Genomic DNA, 21,172 nt, shown 5'->3' on the forward strand with positions numbered 1-21,172 from the left:
GTACTAATGCATGTTCAAAGCTAAACATGGAGGTAATAGAGTACAGTAACACTGTATACACAAAGCATGTCCTCCTGTTCTGCAGAGGAACAAACATTGCTTTGAGGTTAACAAAGCAAAGGTAGGATTAATACCTCTTACTCTCAAATCAAGTGTAATCTTTATTGGAAAAATTATGATCTCTTCTAGTACTTGCTGTGTAACAGGATGTGCTAACATCAGAGCCCTGTGAGAAATATGGCAGCTAAGACACAAAAGTGGCCTAGGCATAAGACACTAGAAAGTTAAAAGATGTCCAGATGTTTAAAAGATGTTTAGATGTATTGAGTTTATAATATCCAAGTCACCTGAAGACAGTTACCAAAGAGTTCACTTAAGATCTCAATTGTGTAATAAAGTTGCCTGAACTTTAATAGTAGTAGTAGTAGAAGTTAAGCTTGTACTGTCTTGACTCCTCTCACAGTGTGCTGTGACTCAGTTGGTAACAGTTATCCTAAATGTAGGTAGAAATTATTCATCTCCATGGATGTATGATATGTTTAGTACTTTAAGTGTTGAAATGATTATCAGTTGAGTTCTTTGACTGCAAGCAGTTTTGAAGAGTGAATAAAATGGAGATTTGTTGAAGGCCATAAGGGTAGCACATAGGATTGAAAGAACAGGATAGCTGAATCAACCGAAAAGGAAAAACAGATCAACTTCGGTGCTTCTAGCACTAGAATTGGAGAAGGCAATGGCACCCCGCTGCAGTACTCTTGCCTGGAAAATCCCATGGGTGGAGGAGCCTGGTGGGCTTCAGTCCATGGGGTCGCTCAGAGTCAGACACAACTGAGCGACTTCCCTTTCACTGTTCACTTTCATGCATTGGAGAAGGAAATGGCAACCCACTCCAGTGTTCTTGCCTGGAGAATCCCAGGGACGGGGGAGCCTGGTGGGCTGCCGTCTATGGGTCGCACAGAGTCGGACACGACTGAAGCGATGCAGCAGCCGCAGCAGCAGCAGCACTAGACTGTGGACTTTGAGAGCTTGTTTATCAAATTATCTGTGGTGAGAGACATCTGTATCTGTTGGTTTTTAATTCACTATTTTTTCTTTTAAATAACTGTTTTGGTTTTGCGCATATTACTGTTTATATGTAAGTACTATTTAATTTAGATAGTGTATTACTTCCTTAACCAGCTTATCTCTGTGGATGTCCTTGGGATAGCTTTTTGCTTCAGTGTTCAGTTCCTTCATGGATTTGTGTTTTCTCTTAGATTTTTAACCTCTGAAGGTGTCTCTTACTTTCTTTCAACTCCGCATATAAAGAGATGGTCTTTAAATTTTATTCAGCATTTTTAGGTGTTCTGTACTGTGAAAGGTTCTCAGCATGTCTAATCTGCTTTGTTTCTAGAAATGTCTCAGTCTCTTCACCTGCACCTTCTTGTTAAAAATGCATCAGACCATACTACTCCCCTGCCTGGTATCTTTTACAAGTCTTACCTAGCCCTTCTCTTATCTGCTCCCTGCTCTATGTTCAGGTTTGTTTTAGATTACTTTCACTTGGTGTGGTCCAGCAGTACAGAATATTCTTCTCAAGTCAGCCATACTCTCAACTCCTGCATATATAGTTACCTCTCCCTGCCCTACATCCTGTAAGTTTCTTCTGTGTATCGCATCTGAAGTGTCATTTCCTCAGAAAGACTCGCTTGATCACTTGCACTGCCTTGGTGCTCACTGTCATGTTCCCCTAGCATCCTGTGCTTTCCTTTTTACTACATGTTTTGCTCTTCTAATTACTTAATTAGTATCTGTTTTCTCTCAAAGGATAGAGACTGGGTTAGCCTTTTTAATCACGATATTCCTAGCCAGTAGCACAATGCCTGGCACATAGTGGATATGCTTAAAATATTTGCTACTTAACATTGTATTTACGATTTATTGTTGGACTGTCTTATTAATAGTGTGGGGAATTGTATTACAATTCAGTCGTTCTCTTGACTAGGTTTAGTTTTTTATTTTTTAATTGGTTTGCCTTCAAACCATAGACATTTTGAATTTTTTATTTTGAAATAAACTTATAGAAACATTGCAGGAAGAGTACAGAGAGTTCATGTAGACTCTTCATCTAGTTGTCCTGTAATGTTGACATCTTACGTGATCATAGTGCAATTATCAAAACCAGAAAATTCACATGTTGGTACAATACTACTGAATAAACTATAGACTTTAGTAGAATTCTACCAGATTTTTCCTTGTGTTCTTTTCTGTACAAGAATCCAGTTCAGGATCCCACATTACACTGAGTTGTTTATCTCTTTAGTTTCCTTCTATCTGTAACATTTCTTTAGTCATGACTTTGACACTTTGATGAATACTATATACTGTGATGAGGTGTTTTTTTTTTTTAAACAATATTTCTAGGTTTACTTTTGTCAGATGTTTTTTCATTAATAGATTCAGATTATGCCTTTTTGTCAGAAATACCACAGAAGTGATACGTCCTTCACAGTATATCGTTTCAGGGGTACATGATGTTGACATGTCCCATTTTACTACTGATATTCACTCTGATTCCTTGCTTAAAGCATCACCTAGTTTCTGCACTGTAAAGCTCCTATTTTTCCCTTTGTATTGATAAATATCTTCTTGCTCCTCAGACTTTTGCTCTTTGGTTTTAGCATCTGTGGGTGGATCTTACCTGCAGCAGTTTAATATTGTGGTATTTGCCTAATGGTGAGTTTGTGGTGTTCACATTTCTTCTGTCTTTATTGGTAAGAACTCTATGATGGAGAGTTGTCCTTTCTCCCACACTTATTATTCAGTTATTTTTACTAATATGGACCTGTGGATATTTGTTTTATTCTATGATTTATAATTTATTCTATCATTTATTTTATTGCTCTGGCCATTGGGAACTTCTTCATGCTGGCTTCTGTGTCATTTTGACATCTCCCAATCCTTGTGTGAGAATTTCTTATTTTCTTATATCACAAGATATTCCAGGGGCATCTTGTATTTTTCCCTGCTGCAGCCCTACAGTCATTTCCTAAGAGCCCTTACTTCTGTAAATTAGGGAATGGTATTTAGAAGTCAAGACCTTCTAAAGGTATTTAGAAGTCAAGTGAATGCTGGGTTTCCTCACTGTTGTTAAGAGAATCAGAGAATCATTTTCCTATACTCTGAAAGCAGGTAGAGCAGGAAGAATGTATGTGCGAGTGTGTGTGTGTGTGTGTGTGTGTGTGTGTTAAACATTGCATATATACATACCTGTATTGTTTTGTCTATATATGCATATGTTAACAACCATGAATTCACACTGGTATCTCTGATTCTACTCTAACACATAAGGTTCACTGTAGCTTTTTTCCTTTTCTGGCCCCCTAAGACTTAGTTCCCTAATACGCTTTCTCCTATTCTGTGCCTGAAATTACCTGATACTCTTTGTCCCAAGAGATGTAAACTATTCACAGTCAATATTTTCTTTTATTCATAGGAATTTCGATGTAATATTTGTCAGCCAGTCTCAAAGCAAATAGAAAAGTTGCTTATATTGGGTTTACCAAAAAGTTCATTTGGGTTTTTCCATAACATCTTACAGTAAAACCCTAATGAAATTTTTAGCCAACCCAGTAGTTTTGTGTTCCTTACTAGAATTATTATTTTTTTTATTGGGTCTAGTCGCTTTATAATGTTGTGTTAACTTCTGCTGTACAATGACATGAATCAGCTATATACATACATAGAGCCCTTCCTCTTGGATCTTCCTCCTGCCCCATTGCATCCGTCTAGGTCACCACAGAGCGCCAAGCTGAGCTCCCTGTGCTGTACAGTAGGTCCCCACCAGCTATCTGTTTACACATGGCAGTGCACATGTGTCCATCCCAGTCTCCCAATTAATCCCACTGTCACCATCGCCCTGCCCCTTGTCCACATGTCTGTTCCCTATGTCTACATCTCTGTTCCTGCCCTGTAAATAGGTTCATCTATACCATTTTCCTAGATTCCACATACATGTGTTAATATACAATACTTGTTTTTCTGACTTACTTCACTCTGTGTGACATACTACAGATAATCCAGTTTTATTCCTTTTTATGGCTGAGTGATATTCCATTGTATATATGTACCACATCTTCTTTATCCACTCATCTGTCAATTACAGTCAATAATTAAATGTGTTAAATACCTTCAGGGTTATTCTGATCAGTAATATTTTGAGAAGGGCTTTTGACTAGGGTGTCAGGGAACAAGGGAAATAATGTGAATATGAAAGTTGAGGCTGGGGAGAGAGACAGTTTGGGGTGCTCAGGAGGAAGATGTTCAGCCAGAAGCACAGCTTGTGTGGAGGTCCAGAGGTAAGAAAAGTATGACTGGTTCAGGGAACTGAATGTAGTTCAGAAGAGCCGTAGAGGTTGAGACTTCAAGGTTCTAATTTCATACTAGAATTACTTTCATAGTAGTTAGAAAAGATGTTTGCTATGATTTCAACCTTCTTAAATTTATTGATCTCTTTTACTGCCTACCATATGATCTATCCCAGAGAATATTCCATGTATACTTGGGAAGAATATGTACATACATACCTCAGAGATATTGTAGGTTTGCTTCCAGACTACCACAATAAAGTGAATATTGCAACAAAGCGTGTCAAAGTTTTTTGGTCTCCTAGTTCACATAAAAATTATGTTACACTGTATTGTAGTCTATTAAGTATGTACTAGCATTATGTCTAAAAAATGTACATATCTCAATTAAAAAATGCTTTATTGCTAAATACATGTTAATCATCATCTGTGCCTTCAACAAGTTGTAATCTTTTTGCTGGTGGAAGATCTTGCCTAGATGTTGAAAGCTGCTGACTGATTGGGGTGGTGGTTGCTAAAAGTTGTGGTTGTGGCAATATCTTAAAGTAAGACAACAATGAAGTTTGCCTCCTCTGTTGACTCTTCCTTTCTCAAATGATTTTTCTGTAACATGCATGGCTGTTTTACCCTCAGAACTTCTTTCAGAATTGGAGTCAGTCTTCTCAAATCATGCCACTGCTTTATCAACTAAGTAATATTCTAAATCCTTTGTTGTCACTTCACCAATCTTCACAACATCTTCACCAGGACTCGACTCCATCTCAACAAACTGTTTTCTTTGCTCATCCATTAAAAAGCAACTTCTAATTTGTTTAAATTTTATCATGAGATTGCAGCAATTCAGTCACATCTTTTAAACTCTACTTTTTTTGGAGCAGGGGAGGGAATTTACTGTTTTATCTAACTCATGCAGTGACCTATGAGTTATATGCAAATCCCCAAGTTACCCACTTCCTTACTGGCACAGTCTTAAGTCTTTTTTTTCTTCCCTTTTTAAAAAAAAAATGTATTAGAGTATAGTTGCTTTGCAATGTTGTAGTTTCTACTGTACAGTGAAGTGAATCAGCTGTATGTATACATATATTCCCGCTTTTTTAGATTTACTTAGGCTTCACTTTTCATTCTAATTCTCTTGCTCTTTCCTTCAAAGCTTTTAGTTACATCTTCCACTGAAGTCTTGATCCCTTCAAGTTATCAGCGTTGGAATCAGCTTCTTCCAAACTCATGTTAATGTTGATACTTTAACCTCTTTCTATTAATCATGAATGTTTTTTTTTTTTTAAGTGGAAAATTTTCCACAGTTTATTGTGATCCACAGAGTCAAAAAAAAAAAAAAATCATGAATGTTCTTAATGGCATCAAGAATAGTGACTCCGTTCCAGAAGATTTTCTATTTACGTTGCCTATATCCATCAAATGAATCACTATCTGTAACAACTATAGCCTTATGAAATATATTTCTTAAATAATAAGACCTGAAAGCTGAAATTTCTCTGGGTCTGTGGGCTGCAGAATGAATGTTGTGTTAGCAGGCATGAAAACAGCACTGATCTCATTGCACATCTCCATCAGAACTCTTGGGTGCCCAGGTGCATTGTCAGCACTAACATTTTGAGAGAAATAGTTTTTTACTAAGCAATAGATCTCAACAGTGGGCTTAAAATATTTAGTAAACTATGTTGTAAACAGATGTCCTGTCATGCAGGATTTGTTGTTCCATTTACAGAGCAGAGGCAGAGTAGATTGAGCATAATTCTTAAGGGCTCTAGGATATTTGAAATGATTAATAGTCATTGCTTCAACTTCAGGTACCCTGCTGCATTTGCCCCTAATGAAAGAGTCCCCCCATTCTTAAGCTTTTAAGCCAAGCATTGATTTCTCTCTAGCTGTGAAAGTCCTGGATAACATCTTTTTCCAATAGAAGGTTGTTTTATCTACATGGAAAATCTGTGGTTTAGTGTAGCTACTTTCATGCAGTATCTTAGCTGGATCTCCTGGATAACTTGCTGCAACTTCTACATCAGCACTTGCAGCTTTACCTTGTACTTTAATGTTATGGAGATGACTTCTTTCCTTAAACCTCATGAACAACTCCCTGCTAGCTTCAGACTTCTGCAGTTCCCTCACCCCTCAGCCTTCATAGAGTTGAGGAGATTTAGGGCCTTCTCTGGATTGGGCTTTGGCTTAAGGAAAGGCTGTGGCTGGTTTAATCTTCTGTTCAAACTGCTAAACTTTCTCTGTATCAGCACTAAGGCTGTTTTACTTTTTTTTATCATTTATGTGTTAACTGAAGTAACACTTTTCATTTCCTTTAAGAATTTTTCCTTTGCATTTACAGTTTGGCAAACTGGCATAGGAGGCCTAGCTTGTGGCCTGTCTTGGCTTTGACATGCCTTCTTCAGTAAGCTTAAATATTTCTAGCTTTTGGTTTCAAATAAGATGTGTAACTCTTTCACCTGAACACTTAGAGGCCATTGTAGAGTTATTAATTGTCCTAACATCAACGTTATTGTGTCTTGGGGAATCAGGAGAAGGAAAGAGACTGGTGAATGGCCAGTTGGTTGAGCAGTCAGAACACATTCAATGTTTATGGTGATATTTGCCATCTTATACGGGTGTGGTTCATGGTGCCCCTAAACAATTACAATAGTAATACCGGACATCCCAGATCATCATAAAAAAGTATAATAATAATGAGAAAGTTTGGAATATTGTGAGAATTACCAAGATGTAACACAGAGACATGCAGTGAACAGATGTTGGGAAAGTGGCGCAAATAGACTTGGTTGATTCAGAGTTGCCACAAACTTTCAATTTGTAAAAATGAAATATCTGTAAAGTGCAGTAAAGCTAAAATGAGGTATGCCTGCATTCTGCTGCTGTTGGATGACATGTTCTGTAAGTCTGGTTTAACTTGTTCAAATCCAGTGTTTCTTTATTGATGTTCTCTCTGGATGATCTGTGCATTGTTTGAAGTGATTTATTGAAGAACCCTACCACTATTGTATTGCTTTCTATTTCTCTCTTAGATGTGGGGTCCAGTCCTTTTTTCCCCTCTTGGTGAAGCTGGGAGTTCCCTCCCGATTGTCTGGTGATTTGCCAGGGATGGGGTTTATTGCCAGAATGTGTCTCATCCTTTCCTAGTGATTTCAAGTGGATGATGTAGGCATTTTCTCCTTCACCTGATATGTAAGAGTCACTCACCTCGTTTCTGGACTACTTCCTGAGTAGTTCTAGATTCAGTGTCAGAGAAGGCAATGGCAACCCACTCCAGTACTCTTGCCTGGAAAATCCCATGGACGGAGGAGCCTGGTAGGCTGCAGTCCTTGGGATCGCTAAGAGTCAGACATGACTGAGCTACTTCACTTTCACTTTTCACTTTCATGCATTGGAGAAGGAAATGGCAACCCACTCCAGTGTTCTTGCCTGGAGAATCCCAGGGACGGGGGAGCCTGGTGGGCTGCCGTCTCTGGGGTCGCACAGAATTGGACACGACTGAAGCAACTTAGCAGCAGCAGCAGCAGATTCAGTGTATCTGAGGGAAGAGATGAATTCAAGAGTTGTCTGTGTTGCCATCTTGAACTAGAACACTCAATCCATGTTTTAAGAGAGATGCAGCTATAAAGTATGCTTTAGTTGTTCATTTGTCTATATGTAATTAAGAGCCCAAACTGATTTTTAGATTAAAAATTAGTTAAGGTTTTTTAATTGAATATGTTCGTTTTTCCTCAAGGAAATAGAAACTTGACCACTTTCTATTACCAAATCTTCTATTTAAACATAAAATCACTAAGATTTTTTTTAAAAACTGATTTTAGTAGCCAGTTTGTTTCCTTATTGCTTCATGTGTTTTTCCTTTGTTATCTCATCTTTCTCAATGTGATTCAGGGATGCATTTTTAAAGTTGTCTGTCAGTCATTGGAAGAGTCTCTCTATCAGTGGCTATTTTCTGTTCTAATTTGAAGAATACTGAACAGTCTTAGAATATAGAGGAGGAGGGACGTGTATAACGTTCTGGCTTTGAGGCAGTTGGAGCTGAGAACTTAATTTTTTTTTTTAGTTGACATGTTGCTATGAAGTCAATAAAATTTGGAAATATTGGGGAAGTTTTTCAACAAAGGTGTAATCTATGGATCTTAAAGAAGTAACAGAGTACAATATACTTGATTTTTCAGTACTTTTTTTTTTGTTAGAAAGCTATGTTTCCTAACTTTTCATATCTGACTGGAATATTGATGTTATGATCTTATAAAAGCATTCTATCTTTAGCTACCTGCCTGCTGCTTCAGAGAGAAATGACTGTCATTCTTTGAAATAACTGTCGTTCTTGGAATAAGTAACCAGAGTGGTTATAATACTTATGGTTCATTCTTGTTTTCATTTTTGCAAAAACAATCCCGAAAATTCAGTTAAACTAATACCTCTCAAATAATCATCAGATATTTTGTATTTGTCTATGGCCATGGCACCCTGAACATTCACGATCTCTGAAGCAAGTGGGGTTGGGCCTGGTTAGTACTTGTATGGGATTTATTTTGGTTTGTTTATAGTAAATCCAATCTTAATGTATATAACCTATTGCTTTATAGAAGTGAAAAACCTGTGATGACTAATAATTTATCTCAAGGTAGCTTTAAACTACATAGATTTGATTGACAAAGTAGCTTTAAATAATGGCATATACTTTCTAGTTAATGTGAAATAATTAGGCTAACAGAATTAACAAATGGAAGTCCTTCAGTAAAGAATAGATAATTCACTTAAAAATATCATCTGTATACAAATTAGTGTTTTGTCATGTTGGGTAAATGAAGAAGCAGTGCTGGAAAAAGTTTTGTTACTGTCATTTAGGGGAATCCATCTTCAAGTCTTCCATATATACTAATTCCTGAAATTGATTTGCCTCAGTAATTGCCAGGCAGTTGTCCAAGAGTCCCCTTTCAAATGGCCTTTCTCTGATTTTATAAAAGAAAGGCTTGTTTCTTATTAAATCTAGATTGACTCTCTGGCTCCCAAACAAAGAAATACTCTGAAATACTCAAATATTTGATGTCGATGTTGAGAAAGTGAGTGATTAACAGGGAAACAAATCTTTCTGAAGTCAAATTGTTCTCAGTGAAATTGAAGAATGACTTTTTTGTCACCCTATACATTATTAAAACTGTGTGTGTGTGCTCACTTGGTTGTATGCAGATCTTTGCTGCCCCATGGACTGTATGTAGCCTGCCAGGCTCCTCTGTCCAAGACATTTTCTAAGGAAGAATACTGGAGTGGGTTGTCATTCCCTACTCCAGGGGATCTTCCCCACCCAGGGATCCTGCCTCTCCTCCATCTCCTGCATTGGCAGGCAGATTATTTACCACTAGCACCACCTGGGAAACCCCAGCAACAGATCTGTATGCAGGTTTTGGAAAACATTTGGAAGGAGTCCAAAGAATTGATGTTGCTACAACATACTTTCATTCCAGTTGACTTATTTATCTTTCTAGGAATAAAGTAACATTTATCAATGGATATGTGAACTAATTGGGAGAAAAAGTATCATCCATTTAAAGATGAGATTTATTTTCAAATTACCAATAACATTTTACTTTTTATATCTGATGTTTATCAAAGCTTATTACATATTTGTTGTACTGATGTAGTATGATGTAGTATGTTCTAATAATAGTAATGATAGCTCAATCCAGAAGAAATTCTAATATTTGAGTTTTATGGTTTGAAAAGTTGTATTTAAATTTTCATTTATCTACATTTAATGTCTAGGAAGTACAATATGATAATCATAAATGGCTTCCAGATCCAAAACTATATTAGAATAAATTTTGTAATGTAAGTAGAATGGAAATGTAAGTTAAAGAAAAAAATGAAATTATATAAAATTTCCAAATGTTAAGAGCTCATTTATGTATTCGATAATGAATGGATGATGGTTATCATATTGCTATGGCATTTAAATTCCATTAGTTACATTTAAACCAATGTCATATTAATTTAAAATGCAAATAATTATGATGCATCAGAAATTCCATTGCTTATAACTATTTAAATGTGCTCAAAACATTTTGTTATAACTTTATTCAAGATAGTTTTTCAAAATTTTTTTGAGGTTATGAAAGCAAAAAATACTTGAAAACACTGGTATACACAATTTGTTTTGCTATTGAATTATCCCCTCTTTGCAGTTATTTATTGCTATTTCATTTATTTTGGTCATCTGATGACCAAACTCATTGGAAAAGTCCCTGATGCTAGGAAAGATCAAAGGCAGAACAAGAGAGTATCAGAGGATGAGATGGCTGGATGGTATCAATGATGCAATGAACATGAACTTGGGCAGACTCTGGGAGATGGTGAGGGACAGGGAGGCCTGGCATGCTGCAGTCCATGGGGTCGCAAAGAGTCAGACATGACTGGACAACTGAGCAACAACAATAATTTCATCTGTTGGTGGTTTTTGACTAGCATATATTAGATAAGCATTCATTGGGGTGATAAATAATTCCAATTATGTCAAAGCTAGTGCCAATGAGATAATTTCATCTCAATTATATGTCACTAGAGGAACCAGAGATCAAATTGCCAATGTCTTGGGTCATAGAGAAAGTAAAGGAATTCCAGAAAAACATCTATTTCTGCTTCATTGAGTACACTAAAGCCTTTGATGGTGTGGATCACAACGAACTGTGGAAAATTCTGAAAGAGATGGGAATACCTATCTCAGGAGACCTTAGTGCCTAATGAGAAATCTGTATGCAAGTCAAGAAGCAACAGTTAGAACTGGACGTGGAACAACAGACTGGTTCCAAATCAGGAAAGGAGTACATCAAGGCTGTATATTGTCACCCTGCTTGTTTAATTTATATGCAGAGTGTGTCATGCGAAATGCTGGGCTAGGTGAAGCACAAGCTGGAATCAAGATTGCTGGGAGAAATATCAATAACCTCAGATACAGAGATGACACCACCCTTATGGCAGAAAGTGCAGAAGAACTAAAGAGCCTCTTGATGAAAGTGAAAGAGAAGAGTGAAAAAGTTGGTTTAAAACTCAGCACTCAGAAAACTAAAATCATGGCATCCGGTTCCATCACTTCATGGCAAATAGATAGGGAAACAATGGAAACAGTGTCAGACTTTATTTTCTTGGGCTCCAAAATCACTGCAGATGATGACTGTAGCCATGAAATTAAAAGAGGCTTGCTTCTTGGAAGAAAAGCTATGACAGAACTAGACAGCATATTAAAAAGCAGAGACATTACTTTGCTGACAAAGGTCCATCTAGTCAAAGCTATGGTTTTTCCAGTAGTCATGTATGAATATGAGAATTGGACTATATAGAAAACTGAGTGCCAAAGAATTGATGCTTTTGATGTTGGAAAGACTCTTGAGAGTCCCTTGGACTGTAGGAAGATCAAACTAGTCAATCAGTCTAGGAAATCAGTCCTGAATATTCATTGGAAGGACTGGTGCTGAAGCTGAAACTCCAATACTTTGGTCACTTGATGCCAAGAACTGACTCATTGGAAAAGACCCTGACGCTGGGAAAGACTGAAGGCAGGAGGAGAAGGGAACGACAGAGGATGAGATGGTTGGATGGCATCACCGACTCAATGGAGATGAGTCTGAGCAAGCTTGGGGAGTTGGTGATGGACAGGGAAGCCTGGCGTGCTACAGTACATGGGGTCACAAATAGTCGGACACAACTGAGCAACTGAATTGGAAGAAAAGCTATGACAAACCTAGAGGACATATTAAAAAGCAGAGATACCACTTTGCTGATAAAAGTCTGTATAATCAAAGCTATGGTTTTTCCAGTAGTCATGTACAGATGTGAGAATTGGACCATAAAGAAGGCTGAGCACTGGAGAATTGATGTTTTTGAAATGTGGTGTTGGAGAAGACTCTTGAGAGTCCCTTGGACTGCAAGATCAAACCAGTCAATTGTAAAGGAAATCAACCTTGAATATGCATTGGAAGGGCTAAAGCTGAATGAAACTCCAGTACTTTGGCCACCTGATGTGAAAAGCTGACTCATTGATAAAGACCCTGATGCTGGGAAAGATTGAGAGCAAGAGGAGAAGGGAATGACAGAGGATGAGATGATTTGATGGCATCACTGACTCAAGGGACCTGAGTTTGAACAAGTTCCGGGAGCTGGTCCTAGACAGAGAAGCCTTGCAGCCCGTGGATTCACAAAGAGTTGGACACGACTGAGCAACTGAACTGAACTGATACTAAATCTGATTAGTCTCCCCACATCTCCTCATTTATAAAACATATCTAATCAGAATCATTCCTCTGCTTACAATCCTTCAAGGATGTCTCGTTGGTCATAGGAAAAGGCTAGTCCTTTGTGCGACAGGGCCTGACTGAGCTGGCCCCTGCTTGCTTGTCAAGGCTTAACTGCCGCCAGTGTCCTCCTTGCTCCCTGGATTGCTGTTACACCATCCTCTTCAGTTTCTCAAATGTCTCCTGCTCGTTTCATTTTACAATATCATGTTATATGCTGTTCCTGCTGCTTGGAGTGCTTCTGCTGCTCTAGCGAATGCTTACTTACCTGTCAGATTTCATCTCAGATGACACTTTGAGAGACTCCCTCACTGCCCCTCTCCCAATTCTTGCAGACTAGATTGGGCCCACTAATTTTTTTTTTTTCATCTTTACTTTTTTCTTCAGATCCATATTACAGTTTGTATATTTGTGTATTTGATTAAAGTCTGCTTCTTTGGGTTAGGTGTGATCTCTGAGGACAGAGTTTATATGTATTTTGCTTATCATTATATTCCTAGCACCTGGCTCATTGCCTGATTCATGAGAGGAACTTACTGCTTGTCGAATGAATGACACTGAATTAGTCCTATTTCTACTACACCAGTGATTTTAGAGTAACATTTTAATGTTTGAAATCCTTCTTTGCCATATGCTTTATATAATCACCCATCTGTTGATGAAGTAGCATTTGGGAAAAAATAGAATTTTAAGTTATTTATTCCTTATTTGTAAATCACACTTTTAAAAAAATCTCAGAACACTTTTTCTTTTTCTAAAAGCGTGGAACCAGTAGTGCTAAATATTCTTCCTGTATTTGATGGAACCTAGTTACATGTTAATTTTTATTTATCAGCCATCTTCATTTATGAGTAGTTTTTGAGATGCTAAGAAGCCTTAAAAGCATAATAAAAATGCAAAGAGATGGTGGTAATATTACAGTTTATGCCTCTCAAACCATTTTTGCACAGAATCACATTCTTGAAAATTTTAATAAGTGCTCTTCACCCCCTTCCCATCTTCCCCCTGTCCTTCCCAGCTACCCTCCCTCTACCCCCAAGAAGGACGGTGTTCTTATAAATAACTTTAAGAAACACAGTATACTACTTCTCCTCCTTATGAAATAATAACAACGTGTGTTGGCATAGTAAAGCTTCTTTTGCCTTGAAGCAAAGTTTCTCAACTTGGTGGTGGTAACATTTCGGATTCTCTGTTGAGGAAGAGGAAAGAGAGAAGGTGATGTCCTGGGCCTTACAGGGTGTTTAGCAGCATCCTTGGCCTCTATCCCCTGGACTCCAGTTAACACCTTCTTAGTTTTGAGAAACAGAAATGCCTCTAGACATTTCCAAATGACCCCCAGGAGACAAAATCATCCCTCATTGAGAACTACTACATTAAAGAGATCAGCTTATACTTGTATTTCCCAGACTTACTTGAATTCCTTGAAATTTTTCTCCTCCTCCTTTCCTGTCATCTCTATACATAATGTCCTGGGAAATGCTATTTTAGATTATCTTTTTAGTAAAACTAAACTAATTCTACTTTTTTCTTCTACTTTTTAGACTCCTCCTTAAAACCCTTCAAAACTTTCCATTGTACTTTGAATGAAATTTAAACTCAACGTGATCTTCCTGCATGTAAAGGCCTTTGCTTACTTCCCTGACCTTACCTCCTGTCACATCATACTGTCAGTCCCATTGTGATCTGCTTTCAGGTCCCCTTTCTTTTCCTTATGTTTTAGGTTCAAGTTTCAGATAAAAAGTTATCTCCTATGGAGAGGTCTTCTCTGATGATCTCTTACCCTGCCAAAAAGGATAGTCATCCATTCTGGTTCTACAGTCTATCTCAATACCCTGTTTGTTGTTTTCATTATACTTTCTAGTTTGTAACTCTTTGTTTATTTGTGTGGGTTTTTTTCCTTTCTGCTTCCGTCATTAGACTACAGACTTTGAGAGCAGAAACCACATCTATCTTGTTCTTCTATCTCCTATCTCTGTATTTAGCACAGAGCCTGTCATCTAATGGGACAATAATTATTTGTTGGATAAATAAATAGGCTTTAGTGTTTCAATCTGTTTCTGTTATAGGGTTAAACTTGGAGTTAAAATATTTTTTATTGAGATATAATTCAGATGCTGTAAAATTTCACCCTTTGAAAGTATAAAATTTAGTGTTTCTAATATATTCACAAGGTTGCACAACCATCACTACTGTCTAATTCCAAGACATTTTCATCCCTCCCAATCTCCCTCCCCACAGGCCCTGCCAACCACTAGTCTACTTTCTGTCTTTATGGATTTGCCTGTTCTGGACATATCATATAAAATGGGATTTTGTAATATGTGATATTTAGTGTTTAGCTTCTTTTCTTTTCCATAATACTCTCAAGGTCTGTGCTGTAGCATGTATATTACTACTACATGCTGTATGTGTTGTAGCATGTATACTACTACTACTGCGTCTTATGGCTGAGTATATTTTATTACATGGACATGCCATGTTTTGTTTATCCTACATCAGTTTATAGACTCTTCGATTATTTCCACTTTTTGGCTATTATGAATAATGCTGCTATGGGCATTCACGCACAATTTTTTTTTTCACTTCTCTTGGGTATATACCTAGAAGTGGAATTGCCGGATTATATGGTAGGTAGCTCTGTATTTAATATTTTGAGGAACTTAAACATTTTTCCCGAGGGCCTCATCATTTCGTATTCTCACCAGCAGTACAAGCGTTTCAGTTTGTTTTCACCCTTGCCAACACTTGTTGTCTTTTTTCTTTTTCTTTTGTGAGAAATGTCTGTTCAGATCCTTGCCCATTTAAAAAATTGGGTTTAATTGGGCTATTTGTCTTTTAGTTGTTGAGTTCTAGGAGTTCTGGGTATTAGATTCTTATCTGATGTATGGTTTGCACATATTTTCTTCCATTCTCTGTCTTTTCACTTTCTTGATAGTGCCCTTTTAAACACATAAGTTTTTAATTTTGATGAATTCTACTTTATCAGTATTTTCTTTTATTACTTATACTTTTGGAAATTTATCTTAGGAACCATTGCCTCATCTAAGATCATGAAGATTTATGCCTGTTTTTCTTTAAGAGTTTTATACTTTCAAATTTATATTTAAATCTTTGATCCATTTAGACAGTTTTAGTATATGATGTGAGAGAGGGGTCAGCTTCATTCCTTTGTACACAAATATTTAATTGTTGGAGTTTAGTCTTTTTAAACTTTAATAGAGAGTTAAAATTTTCTTAAAATTATTATGAAACAAATATGTTTCATATTTACAATTTAAAAAATAAAATATGGAGTGCATACTGTGTACCAGACATTATGCTGGGCATAGGATCTATAAAGATAAAAAAGATATAGTTCTTACCTTCAGTCTCTCAAAGCTCTGGACATTAACAAAACTGAAAGTAGTCATAAAAATTTGAGGTTACTGATTGTTTTAAAGAATTGGTTTTTGAGAGATTTTATGTGAAAGTAAGATGACACTTATGGTTATATGTGTGTGTGTGTGTGTGTGTGTGTGTGTGTGTGTGTGTATTCCTGAAAATTGCTATAAAAAGCACTTGATGGTGGTTGCTATGCAGTAAGAATATTTTACCTTGATTAGTACTCTTAGAGTTATTTGCTATTAACTTAGTAATTTTGGGAGTGGTAGATGAGAAAGAAATTGTCTGTCATCCACAAATGCAAGGTAGAGATAAAACCGTAACAGAATCGACAGATCTCTCATTATTCTCTCTCTGTCTCTTCTTCTCTCTCTCTCTTTAGTATAACTGACTGTATTAATATTTATTTAACTAAGAACAAAGGGATCTTTACAGCAGTACTCTCTGAGTCATTCTTTGCCGGTTCTGGATTTTTTTCCCCCACCCTTTCATTTTTCTTCCTTTTTTTCCTCTTGATGCTAATCTTATATTTGTTGATAGATCTTGCTAATATATGGACTTATTTACACTAGATTTCTTTGAACTAAATTTAGTCTTTTGTGATTAATTGAATTAATAGTTTTGTGACTGATTGACATTAGGACATGTTGGGTTTTTTTTCCCAATACAATAGAGGATAAAATTAAAATTTTTAAAAAGTGGGTAGATAAGTAGAGTAAGATATGACTATTATTCTAAATAAGCTATAGCCAGAGGTATTATAAAAGCTGCATCTGGAGGATTCCCAGGCGATCTGGTTGTGAGGACTCAATGCTTTCACTATGGGGGCCCGAGTTCAATCCCAGATATGGGAACTAAGATCCTGAAAGCCATTTAGAGAGGCCAGAAGAAAAAAAAGAGTAGCATATGTTACCATGGAGCATCTTTTAACTCAAGGTCAGTTTTTCAAAAAGCTCTGACCTGCTTTATGGTTTGAAAAAATAATTCTCACTGGCCTTGGGCAGTTATAGCCTTTATTGTACCTCAGCTGCTAAGCTTACATGAGGAACTTAAAGTAGCCATCCTTTCTTTATTGCAAAATAGTAGAATCCTGCATAAATTGTTCAGTTCTAAAGCATAAGACTAGAGAAGTAGTAGTGCTATTTTTTTTTTTACATTTTTGTTTTCAAATTAAATGAATAGATTCAACATGCTTTTTAAAACTTCATTTTATTTTATTTTATTTTTTTTAACAAATCCTCCAAGATTTTATTAATTCTCATTTTACAAATGAAAAAAGAGGCTCAGAGGAATTAATACCTCATCCAGGGTAAAAAAGACAATAAACGATCTCTAATATTGTGCTCAAAAATCTGTTTCCAAAGTCATTGCCTTGCCCACAAAATCTGGAGAAACTTCATTTTAAGCTTTTGTTTTCTTTAAAATATCTCTGGAATTAGTGTGTGTGTGCATATGTGTTACATACTACTTAGGAAATACTATTTCTCTTATTACTGGAGAGGTGAATTATTTAAGGATTTCTGGGATTCTCCTAAGATTTGAAGCATCTGAGGGAATGTAAAAGAACCTATACTTTCTCTGGGCATTTCAAGCTTAGTGTGCCCTAGAGATCCAGAAATAAGATAGCTCTAAATTACAGTTAGCATCTGGAGTCTAGTCAGAGCTCACTTGGGGTTCCTGAAGATATATATATCTGTACTACAAGATTGAGTAAATCAATATGCTGTATGACAACTCACAAAGTGGATCCTGCCTGCAAAGACATACATTGATTGGCCCACACAGTGTTTTTAAAATATCTAGATTTATGACTTCTCCCTGAAAAATTGGAAGATCTGACAACCTAGGCAGCAGCTAGCTAGATGGACTTGTGCTCTGCCGTTAACTAGAATCCATATCACTACTTATCCTGAATGTGTCAGTTGCCATTTATCACCACACTGGCACAATTACCCAGTTACTTAGCTCATTTATGTCCCTATCCAGCAACTGAACGTTTGGAATATCTAATTTATAACCGTCAGTCTATGTCTCTTTCTCTGTGTCTGGTGCAGCTAAGGTAAAAATGAGTAGGTAGTTGTTAGAGCAATCAACTCATTTTTTTCCAGAAACCATTACATATTCATGTCTTCATTTTCTGCTACATTTTTGAATGCAATATTAGTCTACTGTCTGCTGAATCTTATTCACTTCACCTCCCAGTACCTTGAGACTGCTTTGATCACCTGTCTGCAGTAGTGTCTTCTGAAGTCTTATGAACACTTATTTTCTCCACCACTATAAATTTATTATAGTAGAGATTTAGAAAACCTCATTCAGTTTAAAAAATTGTGTGCCTATGAAGAAGCCTTTGATTAACCTTTCCTTAGTATAGTTCACAAGTTCATTTTTTCAAAGAAATGCCTATTTGTTGTCATTTTGAAGACTAAGGAAGTATTAGTAACTTTCATTTTTGTTTCCCTAGTTGGTCTTTGGACATTAAATTTAAATATTGTTTTCCTTGCTTTCAGTTACAGATGAGGACACAGTAAAGAGATATTTTGCCAAGTTTGAAGAAAAGTTTTTCCAAACCTGTGAAAAAGAACTTGCCAAAATCAACACATTTTATTCAGGTAAGCAGTTTTTTGGTACAACATACAGGAGACAATTTCTGCTGCTAAGGAAGGAGAAACTCTACCATGTCATTGTTGAAACTTCTGATCATTTTTAGATTGGGGCTTTTCCTACTATACTGCAATTAAGGGATATTTTCTTTAGCTGAGGTAGGAATACATATGGTACTTCACTCTTTGAGCTTTGTGTGGTCATTGCCCAATTCTCTTGCAGTTGTAAGGATTTCAGGAACTCATTATGAATCGATACTTTGATAGAGCTTCAGCATGTCCCGTTCCCAAGTATTAAAGAGTCAGAAACATGGTTTTACCATTTCTCTCAGAGCTTAATGACATAGCTGCAGCTTATTAACTATGTTACTTTTAATGCCTTTCCATCACATGAAACACTCATATGTGTCTCTCTAGGATATGGCCTCCAGAGTGACATCTACCAGATGTGATTGGAGTTGAGATGAAAACTTCTATTTCTTTGTGTCTGACCCTTTAACATTTACCCCCTACTCCTTTAACATCTATCTGCTTTTCCATCTCACAGAACTCTAAATCCTTGACTCCTTCATTCTGTTCCAGTTGACCAGGATCCTCCCCAAATTACTTTGATTTCTGTCAGTCCTTGTGCTTTTAATCCCTTCACCCTCGCTGCCTTATATTGATTGCTTGTCTGGCAAAACTCCAGCTATAGAGTTTTACCAGCCTTTTACCTTCTTCATTCCTACCCCCAGGCTCCTTAGGACAGTTGGGGATTAAAAAAAAAACATATAGCAAAACAAATGTGAACCACTGTAAATTCATTATTGCATTCTTAACTATGTTCTCAAAGCTGCCTGTGAGTCCTACTCTGCCCTTTTCCATACTCCAGAGTGCTTTTCTAAATCCCATACCATTTTCTTGAATTATCTGACCCAACCATCCTTCCTATCATGTTCATTATACATCCTTCTTTACAAATAAAAATAGACTTTCAGTTTCTTTTGGTGTGTAATACTTATGCAGATCTATGCCACTCCCCCCCGCCAAATACCTATAGACATTCTTCAGTTCAGTTCAGTCGCTCAGTCGTGTCCGACTCTGCGACCCCATGAATCGCAGCACGCCAGGCCTCCCTGTCCATCACCATCTCCCAGAGTTCACTCAAACTCACGTCCATCGAGTCGGTGATGCCATCCAGCCATCTCATCCTCTGTCATTCCCTTCTCCTCCTGCCTCCAGTCCTTCCCAGCATCAGAGTCTTTTCCAATGAGTCAACTCTTCGTGTGAGGTGGCCAAAGTACCGGAGTTTCAGCTTTAGCATCATTCCTTCCAAAGAACACCCAGGGCTGATCTCCTTTAGAATGGACTGGTTGGATCTCCTTGCAGTCCAAGGGACTCTCAAGAGTCTTCTCCAACACCACAGTTCAAAAGCATCAATTCTTTGTTGCTCAGCTTTCTTCACAGTCCAACTCTCACATCCATACATGACCACTGGAAAAACCATAGCCTTGACTAGACAGACCTTTGTTGGCAAAGGAATGTCTCTGCTTTTCAATATGCTATCTAGGTTGGTCATAACTTCCCTTCCAAGGAGTAAGTGTCTTTTAATTTCATGGCTGCAATCACCATCTGCAGTGATTTTGGAGCCCAAAAAAATAAAGTCTGACACTGTTTCCACTGTTTCCCCATCTATTTCCCATGAAGTGATGGGACCAGATGCCATGATCTTCGTTTTCTGAATGTTGAGCTTTAAGCCAACTTTTTCACTCTCCTCTTTCACTTTCATCAAGAGGCTTTTTAGTTCCTTTTCACTTTATGCCATTTACCCTTATTTATTTTCCTCTAATATTTGTAGAAAAGATATATCTCCTCAGTCCATGGCAAATTCTATAACTAATGACTGAGTTTCAGCTCCTAGAGATCTTGTTCCAGAAATTATTTCCTCTAAGACTTATTGAATAAATAGTCTCCTTACCAAGTCACTCCTTTAAACAGAAAATAAATTTAAAAAGGAAGCAAATATCTAAACTCTCTGTTTTCCTTCTCATTTTTCACTTATGGCTAAATTTCTTCCTAGGCAGAGGGAGCAGTTTATGCAAAGGCATGGGGCTGTGAAAGGGCATAGCATATATACATGTGCTTTTCACTTTGTTACAAGTATGTAGAAGGCAGAGACAAAACAGAAATACTATTTGACACCATGCAAATGCATAGCTTTTCAACAAGGGTTAAAAATGTACAGCAGAAATTACAGTGTTCAAAGAAATTAGACTTCCTAATTTCTACAATTAGGAAGTAAGAGGATAAAGAGGAATCAGGATGTAGACAGATGAGAGGGCAGCCATATAATGTAGTAGAGTGAGGAAAATGGAGACTAAAAGAGAAAGGTATTTACAAAGAAAAGAATGTTTAGACTAAGAAAAGTCCATTGGATATGATCTAAGGTTGTAAATGAGAAACATACAAAGTTAAGTTCATTAGCATTTTTCTTTTACTATAATTTTTCTGGGCAGGCTCTCTGAACCCAACTCTAATTAAGTATAAATTAGATTACAAAAAATAGGTAATGTTT

General features: G+C 37.0%; 1 protein-coding gene across 1 annotated transcript in view; it reads left to right on the forward strand.

Moving 5' to 3' along the window:
- Positions 1–21,172, forward strand: part of XPR1 (xenotropic and polytropic retrovirus receptor 1) — a 208,150-nt gene that overhangs the window by 115,950 nt on the left and 71,028 nt on the right. Inside the window, exon 3 of the mRNA XM_027565490.1 lies at positions 18,526–18,627. Coding sequence (XP_027421291.1) covers positions 18,526–18,627 — 102 coding nt within the window. The remainder of the gene's footprint in view (positions 1–18,525; positions 18,628–21,172) is intronic.

The sequence above is a fragment of the Bos indicus x Bos taurus genome, chromosome 16, assembly GCF_003369695.1.
Source record: "Bos indicus x Bos taurus breed Angus x Brahman F1 hybrid chromosome 16, Bos_hybrid_MaternalHap_v2.0, whole genome shotgun sequence".
NCBI lineage: Eukaryota > Metazoa > Chordata > Mammalia > Artiodactyla > Bovidae > Bos > Bos indicus x Bos taurus.